The 19389-nt window shown below is 55.0% G+C and overlaps 1 protein-coding gene across 3 annotated transcripts in view; it reads right to left on the bottom strand.

The window, feature by feature from the left end:
• Positions 1–8951: 8951 nt before the first annotated feature.
• The window catches only part of KCNJ4 (potassium inwardly rectifying channel subfamily J member 4), a 30859-nt gene continuing 20421 nt past the window's right edge, over positions 8952–19389 (bottom strand). For all 3 annotated transcript variants that reach the window (XM_045363626.2, XM_005567299.3, XM_065522123.1), the window contains one exon: positions 8952–10793. In XM_045363626.2, the coding sequence (XP_045219561.1) occupies positions 9417–10754 (1338 nt within the window). In that variant the 5' untranslated portion in view covers positions 10755–10793 and the 3' untranslated portion in view covers positions 8952–9416. The remainder of the gene's footprint in view (positions 10794–19389) is intronic.

Here is a 19389-nt window from a genome sequence, read left to right as displayed (position 1 = left end):
CTCTGTTGCCCAGGCTGGAGTGCAATGGTGCAGTCTCGGCTCACTGCAAACTGCCTCCCAGGTTCAAACAATTCTGCCTCAGCCTCCCGAGTAGCTGGAATTATAGGCGCCTGCCATCACACCTGGCTAATTTTTTGTGTTTTTAGTAGAGACGGGGTTTCACCATGTTGGCCAGGATGGTTTCAAACTCCCAACCTCAGGTGATCCACCCACCTCAGCCTCCCAAAGTGCTGGGATTACAGGCATGAGCCGCCGTGCCTGGCCTTCCTCTCTCCGATTTGGGTTTCGGAGGCCAAGGCCTCAGCAGGAGCTCCAGCCACTGCCGTAGTTGCTGGGCTGCCTTGGTCTCTGCATCTCCTTAGCCTCCTCTGGCTTTCCCGTGCAGCTCCCCCACCACTCAGCGCCCCCCGGCATTCTGCTGGGGCCATCCCTTCTTCAGCCCCAGCTCCTTTTCTCTAACGCCCACCTTCCTCTCTGCCTGGCTGCATGCGGACCTAGGGTTTTGCCATCCTGGGGTCCTTGAGCGCCCAGCTGCTTCCCCACAGACATGCCAGGCCTTGTAGGGGGTGGGAGGCCATCATTTCCCCTCCCTCTGTGCCCCGACAACTGTTGCTGTCCACCTGTGACTCAGTGTGGTGTCTCCGGATCCACAAGCCAGTGCCTCCTCTGCTGGAACTCCACTTGATCTGTTTCGTGTTCTCTTCTGCCTCCCTCGGACTCACTCTTGGCCCCTGGTTCTCAGTAGGCCTCCGTCTCTCAGCCCTTGTCTCTCTGTCTTTCTCTGTCTCTGACTCTCTCAGTGTCTCTTCTGTGTTTCTCCTCTCCCTCCTCATTTCTGTCACAGCCTGTCCCTGTCACCTCCTCCCACATCAGTGTGTAATATCCCTTCCATCCTCACAGCTCTGTCGCCTCTCCCTGAACCCTTCCTGCCTGTGTGCACTCACCCTTAGGCCCTGCACCAGGTGTAGACAGAGGCCCCAGGGGGAGGTGAGGCAGGAGGGGCTCAGATAGGCCTGGGGGAGGTTCCAGGGATGGCAAGGGGAGGACAGTGAGCTGAGCCTCTGCCCTGCTTAGCAGGAGCCCCAGGAGGCCGGAGGGGCAGGTGCTGGCCTCCAGACCCTCATCCCAAGGGGCCACATCCCAGAAGGTAACCCTGGTGACAGGCAGGGGGTCAGGAGCCTGGCTCTGGATAGGGCTCTGTGGCTGTGCCCCTGTGTGATGTCTCTAATTCCCCTCCCGTCCCCTCTCTTCCTCTGAACTAGGGACAACCAAGGGTCTCTCCTTGGCCTCCTTCTCGCTGTGGGTACTGTGAGAGCTGACAGCAACCTCCACCCAGCAGGGGCTCTGGCTTACCTGCCCCGTTACAAAGCCCTTGCAACTGCAGCAGACAGCTCCAGCAACCATGACCAAGGAGCCCTGGCTGCTGTCCCAAGCCTGAGCAGCTAGTGGCAGGTGTTTGCCCATGGTCCCACCTGGCGTTGGTGGCAGGGCCCAGGCCAGAGGCCAGCTTCAGGACTCAGCCCAGGGCTGAAGGGTGGGGGCCCAGGTCCCAGCTCCATCTTTGTCGGTTTGGTTCAGTGCTGAATGCTTTCTGCTAAAACAGGGCCTTCCTTACTCACAGAAGGTGCTCAACAGGTATTCACTGTGTGACCTGGAGATGCCCTTTAGAATCTGTAGTGGGTGGGGCCGGCGTGTGAGCTCAGGACCAGGATCCAGGCACTTGCTTCTGGCTGTGGGATTCCCACAGGGCTGTGTGAGGAATGTCCTGCCAGGTTCCAGGCAGTAAGTGGAGTAAGGGGTGGCCAGTGATTGGGGGAGGGGCAGAACTAGGCTTGGCCAATTTTGCCAAGTGCCCATTCTGTCTGTCCTCACTTCTTCCCCAGACATCCTGCCAGCTTCTGAAGGTCACAGGAACAAAATTCTAGGTGGTCAGGCACATCAGGACCCTGGAGGTCATCAGGTCCCAGCTCCTCTTTTTTTTTTTTTATTTTTTTTTGAGACCGAGTCTCACTCTGTTGCCCAGGCTGGAGTGCAGTGGCATGATCTCAGCTCACTGCAACCTCTGCCTCTTAGGTTCAAGTGATTCTCGTGTCTCAGCCTCCTGAGTAGCTGGGATTACAGGCCCACGCCACCACGCCCGGCTAATTTTTGTATTTTCAGTAGAGACAGGGTTTCGTCATGTTGGCCAGGCTGGTCTTGAACTCCTGACCTCGTGATTCACACGCCTCGGCCTCCTGAAGTGCTGGGATCACAGGTGTGAGTCACCATGCCCGGCCAGGATATTGGATTTAAAGCTCCTTCACTTTCCAATTCCTGGGACCCAGGTCTACATTGTCCTTGCAGAAAGATTCGAAGACTGAAGGGTGCATTTCTTTTCTTTTCTTTTTTTTTTTTTTTTTTGAGACAGAGTCTCGCTCTGTTGCCCAGGCTAGAGTGCAGTGGCCGGATCTCAGCTCACTGCAAGCTCCGCCTCCCGGGTTTATGCCATTCTCCTGCCTCAGCCGCCCAAGTAGCTGGGACTACAGGTGCCTGCCACCACGCCCAGCTAGCTTTTTGTATTTTTTTTAGTAGAGACGGGGTTTCACCATGTTAGCCAGGATGGTCTCGATCTCCTGACCTCGTAATCTGCCCATCTCGGCCTCCCAAAGTGCTGGGATTACAGGCTTGAGTGAAGGGTGCATTTCTACAGTCTGCCACACAGAGCCCAGAATTGTTAGCTTTTGAAACTTGTACTCAGCTTATGCAAACAGGCACAAGAAGAAAAAACAGTGAACAAAGATGTTCATCACTGCGTTGCTCCAGGTCTCAGTTTCTGTCTCTGTAAATGAGGGGTTGCCTTGATGATCCATAATGGTCTATAATTTTTGATCCTGTACAATTTGATGAACATTCTATAGTCATTAAAAACTGAAGGCTGGGCGCAGTGGCTCACGTCTGCAATCCCAGTACTTTGCGAGGCTGAGGAGGGCAGATCACAAGGTCAGGAGTTTGAGACTTGCCTGGTCGACATAACTCTATCTGTACTAAAAATACAAAAAAATTAGCCAGGCATGGTGGTGTGCACCTGTAATCCCAACTACTTGGGAGGCTGAGGCAGGAGAATCTCTTTTTTTTTTTTTTCTTTTTGAGATGGTGTTTCACTCTTGTTGCCCGGGCTGGAGTACAATGGCGCAATCTCGGCTCACTGCAACCTCCGACCCCCCGGGTTCAAGTGATTCTCCTGCCTCAGCCTCCCGAGTAGCTGATATTACAGGCATGTGCCACCATGCCCGGCTAATTTTGTATTTTTAGTAGAGACAGGGTTTCTCCATGTTGGTCAGGCTGGTCTTGAACTCCCAACCTCAGGTGATCTGCCCGCCTCGGCTTCCCAAAGTCCTAGGATTACAGGCATGAGACACTATGCCTGGTCAGGAGAATCTCTTGAACCCAGGAGGTGGAGGTTGTGGTGAGCCGAGATTACACCATTGCACTCCAGCCTGGGCAACACAGTGAGACTCCATCTCAAAAAAAAAAAAAATTGAAAAGATGTAGAATCCATCAATACCCAGAAAAGTCAATACCTGGAAAAAACTGCAATGAGAAAAGCCAGACGCAGGAAGCAGTCCTCTGATTGCGGTCGTGGGGTCTAACAAAGATGGGGGTGAACGCGATGAGGTGAAATAGCTGAGTTGGACGCCTCCTAAGTTCTTCTGTATTCTTCTATGAGCTATTTGAGTTCATAAAGAAGATAAATCTTCCAGAAGCTGGTGGGAAGGAAGCCATGGTGAATCTACAAGGATTAGGTCTCAACTGTGGGATTCCAGGCAGGCCGGCAGGCGTGGCCAGATGAGGGTGGGATTTTCTGCTCCCATTAGACCCGCCCTCTTCCTCCCTATCTGTCTGCCTCCCTTTCCTCCTCTTCCTCCCTCCCTGTCTTCCTCCTTTTCTTTCTCTTCCTCCCTCCCTGTCTGCCTCCCTTTCCTCCTCTTCCTCCCTCCCTGTCTTCCTCCTTTTCTTTCTCTTCCTCCCTCCCTGTCTTCCTCCCTTTCTTCCTCTTCCTCCCTCCCTGTCTTCCTCCCTTTCTTCCTCTTCCTCCCTCCCTGTCTTCCTCCTTTTCTTCTGCATGCATGATACCCTCGTCATTCTCTCCATCCCGCCCACCACTCCTGCTCCCCCAGAGGCTGTGACCGAAGTGGGGAAGAGAGGGCAGGGCAGGGCAGAGGGGGTCTCCCTACCCTGGCTCTGCAGGGAAGCTGGTGTGGCATGAGGAGGGCTTGGCAGCACTTTACGGCTCCTTCAGCCCGCCCGTGTGCGCAATTCTAGGCTCCGTGACATCTAAGGTTCTTACACCCCCAGACGCAGCAATCCCCCCATGTCAGTGCCGCAGGAGCCGGAGTGGAGTGAGAGATCAGAGGAGCTGCACGAGGAGGGAGGCAGGTGGGAGGGCTGTGAAAGGGGAACAGGTGGGAGAGGGAAGGTGAGTCAGCCCCAAGCAGAGCTGAGCCAGCAGGAGTTTGCAGCGCAGCCAGGCCTGGGAGCCTCCCTGCAGCTGCGGGCTCTCGGCACCTCATGGCCCTCTCCCCCAGTGCCCACACTGGAGCTGACCTTTGGCACTCCAGAAGTCCTGGCTTTGGGCTTTCACTTGCCTCTTCTGTGTGACCCTGCCACAGGTCACCTTGCATGTGACCAGAGAGACCAGGCCCCTCCAAAAAGAGCAACTACCACAAGCATATGAGCAAGCCGCAAGCTGGTGAAGGGCCTGGAGGGACCTTGGAACGCCCCATGTTGCTCTGGATGGTGGATGACGGGCCCTCTTTGAGGTAACCCCACATGTACCCCTTCCTCACCCTGCATCCAGGCCTCTCGCATATCTTAGAGGAGGGTGGACATCCCCGAAGACGTGCTCCAGGTGGAGGCTTCTGAGTCTGGGAGCACCTGAGCCTGAGTCCTCTTCAGTTACTGCTCGTAGCCCGGGAGCCGTGGCATCCTGAGGATGTGGAGGGAGGACCGGGGAGACCTGGCGAGACCCACCCAGGGCCTGCGGGGCTGGATAGCGGGACATCTCTCATGAGCCTCCAGGGTCAGGAGTGAGACCCTGGGGTACTCAGCTGACAGAAGAGGACCAGGGGTCCTTCCAGAATGTGAATTTCTTTCTTGCTGAGCGGCCCCCACAGGCTCTTCCAGGGGGGCCCCCAAAGACCACAGGTGCACTCTGGGAAATCTGAGAGGGGGCAGAAGAGGAAAGGAAGCAGCCTCTCCCCCTCATTGAGCCCCCACCTGGGAGAGGATGGAGTGAAGGAAAAGCAGGGTCCCGGGCCTCTGACTGTCCTCACTTTGTTTCCAGCCAGTTCCCTGGTTCTCTGGGCCACCATTTATTTCCTCATCAGTAAAAGGAGGCCATAATCCTTGTCCTGGCTTCCTCTTGGAGTTTCGTAAGAGTTCAATGAACCCAAGGACGTGAAAGGTGTTATGCAAATCAGAGACATTATGAGTTATCTGTTGGGAGGCTTGGATCCCGAACGAGGCTCCGTCTCCAGGAAAGAGGTCTCCAGTTTCCTTCTGCAGCAGCGCAGCATACGGGGTGCGCAGTGATTCACCCAAACGGCAGCTATACTGCTGGGGCTGGTGAGACGTGGTCATTCACAAGGCAAGCTTGCCGGCTGCTTCCCTGTTTCTCGAGGCAGCTGGCACCTTTGTGTGGAAGATCCCTGGGACCCAGAAGGGTGCCTTCTGCTTCCTTACAGCCCAAGGCACACAGTCGGCCTGTAGAATAGAGGTCGGGTGGGAGGAACCCTCAAACTCCAAGGTTCTGGGATAGATGACCAACTAGGGCCACAGCTCCCTCCTGCTCCGCATGTCCTTGGCAATGTGACTTTGCCTCCTTCTCAAAAGGTGGAGTCTAATTTCCCACCCTTTGAACCTGGGCTGGCCTTGTGACCTGGACTCTGCCCGATAGACTGCAGTGGAAGCCGTGTTATCCAAGTTCAAGGCTAGGCCTCCAGAAACCTTGCAGCTTCTACCTTCGCCCTCTTAGGTTGCTGCCCGGAGTCACCATGAAGGAATGTGATGTAGCCTATTGGAGGAGAACCAAAGCCCCCCAGAAAGCAGTCAGACCAGCTGCCGACATGTTCTTCGGGGGTCTTCCAGGCCCACTGACGGTCCAGCTGAGCACAGCTGCCGGGTGAGCCCAGGAGAAATCAGCTAGGAACCCCAGCCCACCCACAGGACCCTAACAGAGGATGCATCATTGCTCTCCGTTTTGCGCTGACTGGTTACATAGCATAGGCTAACCGAAGCCAGAGAAGGGAAGGGACTTACCCAAGGTCCCACAGAGAGCAGAGACCAAGCCTGTCTTGGTCAAGTCTGTGACCAGGTTTCCCGGCCCCTGGGCCCTTCCCATCAGTGTCCTGCCACCAGCTCTACCAGCGGTGTATGGATCTGCATATATGTAGGGAGGTGTGGATCGGGTGGGCCCTTCCCCCTTCCACCTGAGTTAGGAAGGGTTGGCTGACATCCACACAGGGCTATCCTGCCCATTATCGCGGGCGGGAGGGATGGTTAATCCCATTCTGCAGAAGATGAAACTGAGGCCAAGAACTGACAGTCACACAGCTATTAGGTAACAAAGCTCTGACATCAAAGCTTTTGGTTCTTTGATGCCAACTCCAGATCCTTCTATTGACTCGCAGGAAGGAGAATGGCAGGTGATAAAGTTCCCTCCAAGGGTCAGTCACTCAGAAAGGGCCACACCAGGCACACATACTACACAGGCACACACCTAACACACAGGCACACACCTAACACACAGGCACACACAGGCACACATACTACACAGGCACACACCTAACACACAGGCACACACATAACACACAGACACTTGCAGGCACACATACTACACAGGCACACATACTACACCGGCACATGCATAATACAGGCACACACATACACACAGGCACATATACTACACAGGTACACATACTACACAGGCACGCACCTAACAGACACATGCAGGCACACATACTACACAGGCACACATACTACACAGGCACACATACTACACAGGCACACACATAACACACACAGGCACACATACTACACAGGCACACATACTACACAGGCACACACATAACACACACAGGCACACATACTACACAGGCACACATACTACACAGGCACACACATAACACACACAGGCACACATACTACACAGGCACACATATTATACAGGCACACACCTAACACACAGGCACATACAGGCACACATACTACACAGGCACACACATAACACAGACACACGCAGGCACACATACTACACAGGCACACACCTAACACACAGGCACACACATAACACACAGACACACACAGGCACACATACTACACAGGCACACACATCCACACACAGGCACACACATAACACACAGGCACACACAGGCACACATACTACACAGGCACACACATCCACACACAGGCACACACATAACACACAGGCACACACCTGACACACAGGCACACACGACACACACAGGCACACACAGGCACACATACTACACAGGCACACACATCCACACACAGGCACACACATAACACACAGGCACACACCTGACACACAGGCACACATGACACACACAGGCACACACATAACACACAGGCACACACAGGCACACATACTACACAGGCACACACCTTACACACAGGCACACACAGGCACACATACTACACAGGCACACACATAACACAGGCACACACAGGCACACATACTACACAGGCACACACATAACACAGGCACACACATAACACACAGGCACACACATAACACAGGCACACACATAACACACAGGCACACACATAACACACAGGCACACACAGGCACACATACTACACAGGCACACACATAACACACAGGCACACATACTACACAGGCACACACATAACACACAGGCACACACCTAACACACAGGCACACACATAACACACAGGCACACACATAACACACAGGCACACACAGGCACACATACTACACAGGCACACACATAACACACAGGCACACATACTACACAGGCACACACCTAACACACAGGCACACACCTAACACACAGGCACACACATAACACACAGGCACACACAGGCACACATACTACACAGGCACACACATGACACACACAGGCACATACAGGCACACATACTACACAGGCACACACATGACACACACAGGCACACACCTAACACATAGGCATACATACTACACAGGCACACACATGACACACAGGCACAATTACATGTGTGCTTGCTCACTGTCTCTCCTTCTCACCCCTCCATCTTCAACCAGCCAACCCCAATGGACCATATACTTTATTAAAAATATATAGTTATGGCCGGGTGCGGTGACTCACGCTTATAATCCTAACACTTTGGGAGGCCAAGGTGGGTGAATCACCTGAGGTCAGGAGTTCGAGACCAGCCTGGCCAACATGGTGAAACCCATCTTTACTAAAAATACAAAAATTAGCTGAGTGTGGTGGGTCATGCCTGTAATCTCAGCTACTCAGGAGGCTGAGGCAGGAAAATCGCTTGAAGCCGGGAGGTGGAGGTTGCAGTGAGCCGAGATTGCTCCATTACACTCCAGCCTGGGCAACAAGAGCGAAACTCCGTCTCAAATATATATATATGGTTACAAACTCCGTCTCAAATGTGTATATATATATAGTTACAAACTCTATTGTCAATCTGGGCTGGGCCCCGGGGCCGGAGGGACTGCAGGGAGGGAGGGATGCTCCCTCATCCCACCCCTCAGAGTCCCTCCTCTGCACCCAAACTCAACACCATCCAAGGGCCAAGGTGGCTGGCTTTGCAGGCCTCAAGGGGCCAGCCAGCTGGGCAGGGGAAGGGGCTAGGCTTGATGGGCAGGGTGGGGAAGGGTGCACAGAGAGGGACCATATCTCCTTGTCTGGCAGGTAAAAACGGCAGAAGGTGAATTTGGTGTCTCCATCTGTCTCCATTTATAGATATTTACAAAAGAAAGTCATGAGCAACAGGCCACAGTCATGCAAAAGAAACGCACCCCCCTCCCCAAACTAACCCCCTGCCCACCCTGAAACCCCGAGATGTCTCCCACCCAGCAGTCCAGTCACCTTCCCCAAGGTTCTGAGAGCAAAGAGGGCACGTCCTTGAAGAGTCAGTGGGGGAAGGGTGGTGGATCCGGGGACCCAGAGCCACCAGGAGTAGGTGCTGGGGGAACCCAGGCTGATTGGGCCGAGCTCTTCCCAGGCCAGGGTGCTGGAGTCAGGAGGAAGGGGTCCCCCAGTCTTTGAAACCCCCACCTTCCTCCAGAAGGTCCACGGAGCCACGGTTGGCTCTGTCCTGAGTGTGGGAGGGGGTGTCCTGGCATCCTACCCCCGGCAGAGGCTCTTGTGGGCAGTGGTGAGGGCCGGGCCTGGAGGTCAGATAGCAGACTCCCTGCGGTAGGAGATGTTGTCCAGCGGGAGGGAAGCCTGCATGCGCTCCAGGTCCAGGTGGCTGCCGAACTCCAGCATCCGGATGATGCCCGCCTCCTCCTTGGAGCCGGCCTCCAGGCCCAGGCCTGCGGCCACTGCGGCCGCCGCAGCCGCCTCCTCCTCCATCTCCTCTTCCTCCTGGCTCATGAGGGCCAGCTCGTTCTCATAGCAGAAGGCACTGGGAGGGGGCGGCGGGGCGGGCAGCACGGTGATCTTACTCTCCTGCAGCTCCCGGGCCGAGCAGCAGGGTGTGCCGGCCACCTCGTAGGTCTTGTGAAAACGCGAGTAGTCCACCTTGTAGTGGCTCTTCTCCTCAAAGACCACGGGCTCAAAGCGGTGGCCCCACAGGATCTCGCTGGCCAGGTAGGAGCTGCGGGCCTGGGTGGTCATGGCCGTGGCCTCCACCATGCCCTCCAGGATGACCACGATCTCGAAGTCCTCTGACTCCAGCTCCTCCTTGCCCATGCCATAGAGCGGGCTGTCCTCATCGATCTCGTGGACAATGATGATGGGCGACACCAGGAAGATGCGGTCCAGGCCGATGTCATAGCCCACGTTGAGGTCCCGCTGGTCCAGGGGCAGGTACTCACCCTCCTGGGTCATGTAGGGCTTGATGAGCTGGGCCCGCACGTGGGCCTCCACAATGTGGCTCTTGCGTAGGTTACCCACGCGCCACATGAGGCAGAGCTTGCCGTCGCGCACCGAGATGACCGCATGGTGGCTGAACAGCAGCGTCTGTGCCCGCTTCTTGGGCCGCGCCATCTTGGCCATGATGGTGCCGATCATGAAGGAGTCGATGACGCAGCCCACGATGGACTGGACCACCACAGCGATGACTGCCAGCGGGCACTCCTCCGTCACGCACCGGAACCCGTAGCCGATGGTCGTCTGCGTCTCCACCGAGAACAGGAAGGCACCCAGGAAGCCGTTCACGTGCATGATGCAGGGCTTGGGGGCCGCCGGGGCTGCCCCGCCACTGCCCGCCGCCGGCCCGCCCGCCCCGGGCACCCCTGGGCTGGCCTCCAGGTCACCGTGGAAGAAGGCGATACACCAGAAGAGGAGGCCAAAAAAGAGCCAGGAAACAAGGAAGGCCGCGGAGAAGATCATGAGCATGTAGCGCCAGCGCGTGTCCACGCAGGTGGTGAAGATGTCCGCCATGTAGCGCTGCGACTTGTTGCTCAGGTTGGCGAAGTACACATTGCATTGGCCGTTCTTCTTGACAAAGCGGTTGCGGCGTTTCCGCCGGGGCACGTGGGCCTGGCCGTTGCGGCTGTGTCCGTGCATGTCCTGAAGCCGGCGTGGTCACCTGGGAAGACGCAGGGCCTGCGGAGGAGAAGCCAGACAGGTGAGATGCTGGGGAGCGAGGGGCCTCCTCAGGGCCACCCAGACTCAGCCCTTAGACTCTCAGAAGCAGGTGAGCCTGGACCAGGACCTAAGACTTCCTCTGCCGCAGCAGGCGGAGGGTGGCAACGGAGGGGGTTCTGATGACAGGGTCTGAGCCAGTGCCCCTGAGTCCGGCCCAGCTTAGAGATAGGGGTCCACAGACCAGGAAGCTAAAGCCACAAGGATCCAGGTCCTAGTCCCTGCCCCTCAACACTGCCCCTCCGGCCCTCCTATGCTCACTGTTCTGGAAGCTTCCTGAGGCCCATCTCAGTTCCTCCCTGTCCCTCTGTCCTGCTTGCCCTGAGCATAGGGAGCCACGGAGGCTCTGGGCCCGCTCCCCTCCCTGGATTCCATCTATGGACTTTTGGGCTTCTTGGGGGCTGGACATCCTCCTGTAAGATAGACACTGGCCACCTGTGGCTCTTTACATTTAATTAAAACTAAATAAAATATTAAGTATAGCTCCTTCCTTGCATGAGCCACATTTTAAGTGATCAGGAGTCACATATGGTCAATGGCCACCACACCACACTGGACAGAGAAGACATATAGGAGAGTTCTAGCACTGAGAAATTTCCGGCCGGACACAGGGGTTCATGCCTGTGATCTCAGCATTTTGGGAGGCTGAGATGCAAGGATTGTTTGTGCCAGGAGTTTGAGACCAGCGTGGGCAACAGAGTGAGACCCCATCTCTACAAAAAATAAGAAAATTAGCCAGGCATCGTGGTGCATGCCTGTGGCATCAGCTACTCGGGAGGCTAAGGCAGGAGGATCTATTGAGCCCAGGGGGTCAAGGCTGCAGTGAGCTGTGATCATCCCACTGAACTCCAGCCTGGGCCACAGAGCAAGACCCCATGTCAAAAAAGAAAAAAAGAAAAAAGAAAAAGAAAAAGAAAGTTCTACTGGAACCCGCAGCCCCACCTGGGTCTGAGCTACTTTCTTAGACTCTTCCCTCCCAGTGCTGCTTTGAGTCCTTGAGCCCAAATTCCTGCCCAGTGCCCCGTGGAGGAAGGGGGAGTCCCCAGCTTTGACTCCTCTGTAGACATCGCTATTCCCATGTCCCGGGTGGCTCAGAGAGGGAAAGCCAGCTGCCAGCCACAAAGCTGGCAGTGGATACAAACTTGCGTGGCACCAACATGAATGAGTTGATGGCGGGGAGACAGGGAGTGGGAGGGGAGGACACACTCAGTTCACCTCTCGGAGCTTCCACGTCTTCACCTGTAACATGGGCACCAAAACTCCCTACCTCATGGGACCTACGGGGACAGCAGGCGCTGGGGTAAAGCCATCACCCTCCTGCTTGCCTTCCCACACTTCCCAGGAGCTGGTGATAGGCAGGATTTGCCTGTCAAGCATCCCCAGCTGTTGCAGCAGAAGAGGCCCCTCACCGCACTGGGTGGCGGGATGTGCCTCGGGCCGTAGAGGACAGACCCTCTCTCCACCCCTCCCTGCCACTGGGTCCCCAGGGAAGACATGGTGCTACCCTGCCCCTAGCAGCTGGCAGGGCCAGGACTGGGCCTGGGTTCCCAATAACATTTTGGCCCAGAATTACATAAGGCTGGAAGTTTCTATTTTCTGTTCTATTCTTCTTCCTGATCTAATTGTGCATCTGTGGCAATGTTTATACACTTCCCCGGTTCAGGACAACTCGGTTGCTGCAGCAACCGGTACGCGCCAACGCTATAATTTAGAGATCAACAGCCTCAGAGCCTGCCTCTTCCCAAGAGAAACTCCCTCTCCGGGCCCAGGGAGAGTGAGCCCTGCCCCCACCTCCTCCCCCGCGGTCACCCACCCTGACTCCGAGTTCTTCTCCCTATTCCCCTTGTTCCCAAAGAGCTCCCTGGCTCCTACAGTCCTGGGTTGAAGTCCTAGATCCACTGTGTGACTTGGGCGAGCTACTGACTACTCTGAAACTCAGTTTCCTCATCTTGAAAATGGGGCTGGCCGGGTGCGGTGGCTCACACCTGTCATCCCAGCACTTTGGGAGGCTGAGGTGGGTGGATCACCTGAGGTTGGGAGTTTGAGGCCAGTCTGACCAACATGGAGAAACCCCGTCTCTATAAAAATACACAAATTGCCGGGCGCGGTGGCTCAAGCCTGTAATCCCAGCACTTTGGGAGGCCGAGACGGGCGGATCACGAGGTCGGGAGATCGAGACCATCCTGGCTAACACAGTGAAAGCCCGTCTCTACTAAAAAATACAAAAAATTAGCCGGGCGAGGTGGCAGGCGCCTGTAATCCCAGCTACTCGGGAGGCTGAGGCAGGAGAATGGCGTAAACCTGGGAGGCAGAGCTTGCAGTGAGCTGAGATCCAGCCACTGCACTCCAGCCTGGGCGACAGAGCGAGACTCCGTCTCAAAAAAAAAAAAAAAAAAAAAAAAAATACACAAATTAGGGCTGGGCGCGGTGGCTCACGCCTATAATCTCAGCACTTTGGGAGGCCGAGACGGGCCGATCACGAGGTCAGGAGATGGAGACCATCCTGGCTAACACGGAGAAACCCCGTCTCTACTAAAAAATACAAAAAACTAGGCCGGGCGCGGTGGCTCAAGCCTGTAATCCCAGCACTTTGGGAGGCCGAGACGGGTGGATCACAAGGTCAGGAGATCGAGACCATCCTGGCTAACACGGTGAAACCCCGTCTCTACTAAAAAATACAAAAAAACTAGCCGGGCGAGGTGGCGGGCGCCTGTAGTCCCAGCTACTCGGGAGGCTGAGGCAGGAGAATGGCGTGAACCCGGGAGGCGGAGCTTGCAGTGAGCTGAGATCCGGCCACTGCACTCCAGCCTGGGTGACAGAGCGAGACCCCGTCTCAAAAAAAAAAAAAAAAAAAAAAAACTAGCCAGGTGTGGTGGCGGGCGCCTGTAGTCCCAGCTACTCAGGAGGCTGAGGCAGGAGAATAGCGTAAACCCGGCAGGCGGAGCTTGCAGTGAGCTGAGATCCGGCCACTACACTCCAGCCTAGGCGACAGAGCGAGACTCCATCTCAAAAAAAAAACCAAAAAACAAAAACACACAAATTAGGCCAGGCATGGTGGCATATGCCTGTAATCCCAGCTACTAGGGGGGCTGAGGCAGGAGGATCGCTTGAACCTGGGAGGCGTAGGTTGCAGTGAGCCAAGATCGTGCCACTGCACTCCAGCCTGGGCAACAAAGTGAGGCTCCGCCTCAAAAAAAAAAAGAGAAAATGGGCCAATGAGATATCATGCTGGAGACCTAACAGGTCATGCAGGCATGGCCTGTAATGCAAGGCTGGCCTTTCAGAGCTGGAGGCTCAGACCCTCTTTGCCCCCTCCCGCAGCATCCCAGCAGCCAGGGCTCCAGATGGAAACCTTGGGGTTCTGGGACCAGGCACACCTTCTGCTCTATAAATAGAGTTTTCAGGGAGGCCTTTCTTTGCTAAACATATTCCCCCTGTTCTGTCCCACTGCCTCAAATGGCTCCAGGAGCACCGCGGACTGTCAGGACAGGAGCATAGGGTCACCGAGTTCAGGACCCTCATTTTATGTCTGAGGCCAAGGAAATCCAGAGATAGGAAGGACTTGCTAAGAGTCCCAGAGTGGGGCCAGGTGGGCCAGCCCTGAACAAGGCCTCACCCCCACCCCTGGGTTCCTCATCCACTTCCTCCCTGGAGGGGGCTGGGGTGGGTTTTGGGGCAAAGGCAGGGAAGAAATCAGCCAGTCCAAACTGGACCACCATCCACAGGTGTGCAGGATAGAGGCAGAGGGGACAGGGTGTGGTGGCCCAGGCCTTCAACAGGTGAGGTCACTGAGTTCCAGAGAGGGTGGGGGCCCCTGCCCAAGGCCAAACACAAGCCCAGGGTTCCAGGGCATCCCTGGTTCTCTGCCCGGTGGGATTGGCTCCTGACCTGGTGAGTTCACCTGGTGCTGCAGATGAGATGTCTTCATGGGAGGGGCCTTGGGGTTAAGGGAGCCGATCCCCTGATGGCTACAGAGATTGGGCGTCCCCTTGCCAGCAGTGCCCACCCCTCCCCATTAGCGAGTGCCCAGGGTCAACCCTGAGCTTCCACAATCCCCAGCCCCAACGGCAACACTCACTCCTCAGCCCCTCCAGCCCACTGGGCTCCACAGTGCAGCCCGATGGGGACATAGTTTACCCCTCACCCTGACACCTCCCCGACAGCTTACAGCAGGTATCCTGAGCTTTTGCTATGTGCTGGGTCCTGTCTTGGGTTCCCAGTGCCCCCAGCACATCCTGGAGCTTAGCAGGAAAGCTGCTTCCCTGGCACTCCTCAGACCTGGCACCCTTCCCCATGCAGCAGCCCCTGGGACACCCCATCCCCCTGAAAACCCTTGGTCTGCAGTGACTCGCTCAAATAAGTGCATGCTGCTGCCACCACAGACCATTTTAGCAAGAGAGAGAGGTTCCACTGCTAATTCGAGGCTGACCTGTGCAAGGCCTGGCCAAAAAGTGAAGGGTATGAGCTGGGCATTGTGTTCTCATGTGACAACCACCAGGAGATGGCCAGGTTTTCTCTTCCTTGTCACATGGGGCTTCCTGGGGAAGGCTGACGATGGCAGGAGATGGTCAAAAGGCCTTGACAATTCAGTACCATCCTCCTCTGACTAGTGATATATATATATATATTTTTTTTTTTTTTTTGAGACGGAGTCTTGCTCTGTGGCCCAGGCTGGAGTGCAGTGGCGCAATCTCGGCTCACTGCAAGCTCCGCCTCCCGGGTTCACGCCATTCTCCTGCCTCAGCCTCCCGAGTAGCTGGGACTACAGGCGCCCGCCCCTGCGCCCGGCTAATTTTTTTTTCTATTTTTAGTAGAGACGGGGTTTCACCATGGTCTCGATCTCCTGACCTTGTGATCCGCCCACCTCGGCCTCCCAAAGTGCTGGGATTACAGGCGTGAGCCACCACGCCCGGCCGATATTTTTTTTAAAAAGAGCCCTGCTGGGCGCGGTGACTCGCACCTGCAATCCCAGCACTTTGGGAGGCCGGGCAGATCCCTCGAGGCCAGGAGTTCAAGACCAGCCTGGCCAACTTGGTGAAACTCTGTCTCTACTAAAAATTCAAAAAAATTAGCCAGGCATAGTGGTGGGCGCCTGTAATCCCAGCTACTAGGGAGGCTGAGGCAGGAGAATTGCTTGAACTTGGGAGGCGGAGGTTGCAGTGAGCCGAGATTAAGCCACTGCACTCTAGGCTGGGTGACACAGTGAGACTCCATCTCAAAATAAATAAATAAATAAATAATAAAATAAAAAAGAGCCCTGGTTGTTTAGGTGTCTGCTTTATCCCTATGATTAAACTACTTTTGTGGGAGGCCCCCTGCCACGGCCCTGCATGTGACCTTGAACAAGTTCTTCCTCTCCCTGGGGTCAGGTCCTCCTCAATTAAGGGACTACTCATCCTCCCCAGCTTTTTTGAAGGTCACAGAGCTTGACATATAAATGATAGAACCAGAGGGATTGGTGAAGTGGGGCCTGATGTTTCTGAAACCCCCAGTGTGGGCCACTAGCCCATGGCAAAATGAGCCTAAGAAGGATCAATGGGCCAGGTGCGGTGGTTCACGCCTGTAACCCCAGCACTTTGGGAGGCAGAGGCAGGCGGATCTCTTGAGGCCAGGAGTTCAAGACCAGCCTGAGCAACATGGCAAAACCCCATCTCTACAAAAAATACAAAAAAATTAGCTGGGCATGGTGGCACACGCCTGTAATCCCAGCTCCTCGGGAGGCTGAGGCATGAGAATTGCTTGAACCCAGCAGGCAGAGGTTGCAGTCAGCCAAGATCACACCACTGCACTCCAGCCTGGGCAACAGAGCAAGACTCCATCTCAAAAAAAAACATCAATGGTACTGCTGTCCTTTATATCCTGGGACTCTTTCAGTTGCAAACATTTTTTTAGAAAGTGATGGTCACAGGAGATGCTGACTGCTTTTAAAATGTTAATGTCTTTTCTTGGCAAAATGAAGAAGTGACAGTGCTACACCAGTTACCAGACTTTTAATTTTTAAAAATTTATTATTGGCCGGGCGCGGTGGCTCACGCCTGTAATCCCAGCACTTTGGAAGGCCAAGGCAGGCGAATCACCTGAGGTCAGGAGTTTGAGACCAGCCTGACCAACATGGAGAAACCCGTTTCTACTAAAAATACAAAACTAGCCGGGCGTGGTGGTGGGTGCCTGTAATCCCAGCTACTCGGGAGGCTGAGGCAGGAGGACCACTTGAACCTGGGAGGTGGAGGTTACAGTGAGCTGAGATTGTGTCATTGCACTCCAGCCTGGGCAACAAGAGTGAAACTCTGTCTCAAAAAATAAATAAATAAAAATAAAAAATATTACTTTTGGCCGGGTGCGGTGGCTCAAGCCTGTAATCCCAGCACTTTGGGAGGCCGAGACGGGCGGATCACGAGGTCAGGAGATCGAGACCATCCTGGCTAACACGGTGAAACCCCGTCTCTACTAAAAAATACAAAAAAAAAAAACTAGCCGGGCGAGGTGGCGGGTGCCTGTAGTCCCAGCTACTCGGGAGGCTGAGGCAGGAGAATGGCGTAAACCCGGGAGGCGGAGCTTGCAGTGAGCTGAGATCCGGCCACTGCACTCCAGCCTGGGCGACAGAGCGAGACTCCGTCTCAAAAAAAAAAAAAAAAAAAAAAAAAAAAAAAAAAAAAAATTACTTTTTTTTTTTTTTTTTTTTGAGACCGAGTCTCGCTCTGTCTCTGTCGCCCAAGCTGGAGTGCAGTGGCGCGATCTTGGCTCACTGCAACCTCCACCTCCCAGGTTCGCGCCATTCTCCTGTCTTGCTCTCCTGAGTAGCTGGGACTACAGGTGCCCGCCACCACACACGGCTGATTTTTTTTATTTTTAGTAGAGATGGGTTTTCACCATGTTAGCCAGGATGGTCTCGATCTCCTGACCTCGTGATCCGCCCGTCTTGGCCTCCCAAAGTGCTGGGATTACAGGTGTGAGTCACTGCGCCCGGCGATTATTACTATTTTTTATAGAGAGGGGGTCTTATTATGTTTTCTAGGCTAGTCTCAAACTCCTGGCCTCAAGCTGTCCTCCTGCCTCAGCCTCCCAAAATGCTGGGATCACAGGCATGAGCCACTGCGTCTGGCTTTCTTTTAATTTTACTGTGCTGTCAACATCCAAAATCTGCAGGTCTCTAGTCCAGACTTCATTAGCCAGCTGGGGAAACTGAGGCCAAGAACAGGGCATGGCACCGTGTCCAAGGTGGCACAGTAAGTCAACAACTGTGGAAGGAAGTTCAGGCCTCACCACTGACACCAGCCATTCTGCCCCATCCTGAGGAATTAGGGAGGGGCTGCAGACTCTGCCTCCTGGGGGTCCAGAGGAGGCAGGAAGACCACCCCAACCCTGTCAACTTTTAGGTTTTCCCGACAATTTTAGGACACGAACTTATCTGTCCTTGCCCACAACCCTCTTTGAAAAAGAAACGCTGATCAGCTGGCAGCAGCCTCGGCAGGTCCCAGCACCTGGAAGGCTTCGAGGGCAAACCTCCTCCCGAGACCCGTGCCACTGACCAGACACATGATGGCTGTTGCAGGGGCACCTCCGCCAGGCCCTGCCGGAGCCAGGCAGCAGCTCCAGCCCTGCCTGAAACTCTGCTCCTTTAGACAGCAGCAGGGAGCTCACGCCTGGGGAGCAGTGGCCAGTGCCAGTCTGCCAGGCTGTCATGCATCTCATGTCATCCCATCACCAGACTTCGAGGTGACTGTTACTGGGTGAGACAACCAGGGAGGTGATGTGACTTGCCCGAGGTCACAGAGCTCAGCCTTGGGGACCTGAGGAACCAGTCATCCTCTCTCTTCAGCCCCTCTCAGGGAATTTCTGCCAACTCCATGCCAGGCGCTGCCTCCTCTCTCTCACTGAAGCATCACTGTATCCTTTGTGTATTTAACAAGTATTTATTAATCACCTACCACAGTAACAAGAAGGGTTGTTATTTCTCCTCCCCAGCTGAAGAATTGCAGGCTACAGAGATGCCGGGGGGTTGGGGGATGATGCTGAGCTTGGGGGCCACACAGCAGCAGTGACAAAGCTGGAACTCTAACTTGAGTCTGACTGGTTCCAGGTCCTTGGCTCACCCTGGTCCCTGGCTTTGGGACCCCTTCTCCTGCCATATCACCCGGCTCAACCTGGGACCCCCAGGCTCTCCCCATCCCTCCAGAACTACCCTGAGCCCCTGAGGCTCTCTGACCCTGCTGCTCTGAGCCCTCAGGCCTCACTGTCTATCTGCGGCACTTGGCCTCCGTTTGATATGAAAAATTGTACTGGTTAAACCCATATGTTTGGGGTGGCAAGACCTGGCTCTCAGTCTCAGCTCTGTCACCTCCAAGCATATCCTCTTTGAACCTCAGTTTTCTCATCTGCAAACTGGAGATGATGATACTGGTACCTTCCTCATCAGGCCACTGCCTTGTGAACATGACAACCACCATGCATTATTACATTGCAGGTAAAGTGCAAAAACTAATGTTGGTAACAGTGATGACAAAGATGCAGCTGCTGATGACCGAGAATGCTGCACCGGCAGCCGGGAACCCCTTCC

The sequence above is a fragment of the Macaca fascicularis genome, chromosome 10, assembly GCF_037993035.2.
Source record: "Macaca fascicularis isolate 582-1 chromosome 10, T2T-MFA8v1.1".
NCBI classification, from domain to species: domain Eukaryota; kingdom Metazoa; phylum Chordata; class Mammalia; order Primates; family Cercopithecidae; genus Macaca; species Macaca fascicularis.
Note: the sequence above shows the minus strand (reverse complement) of the source record. Positions and strands in the feature narration are given on the sequence as shown.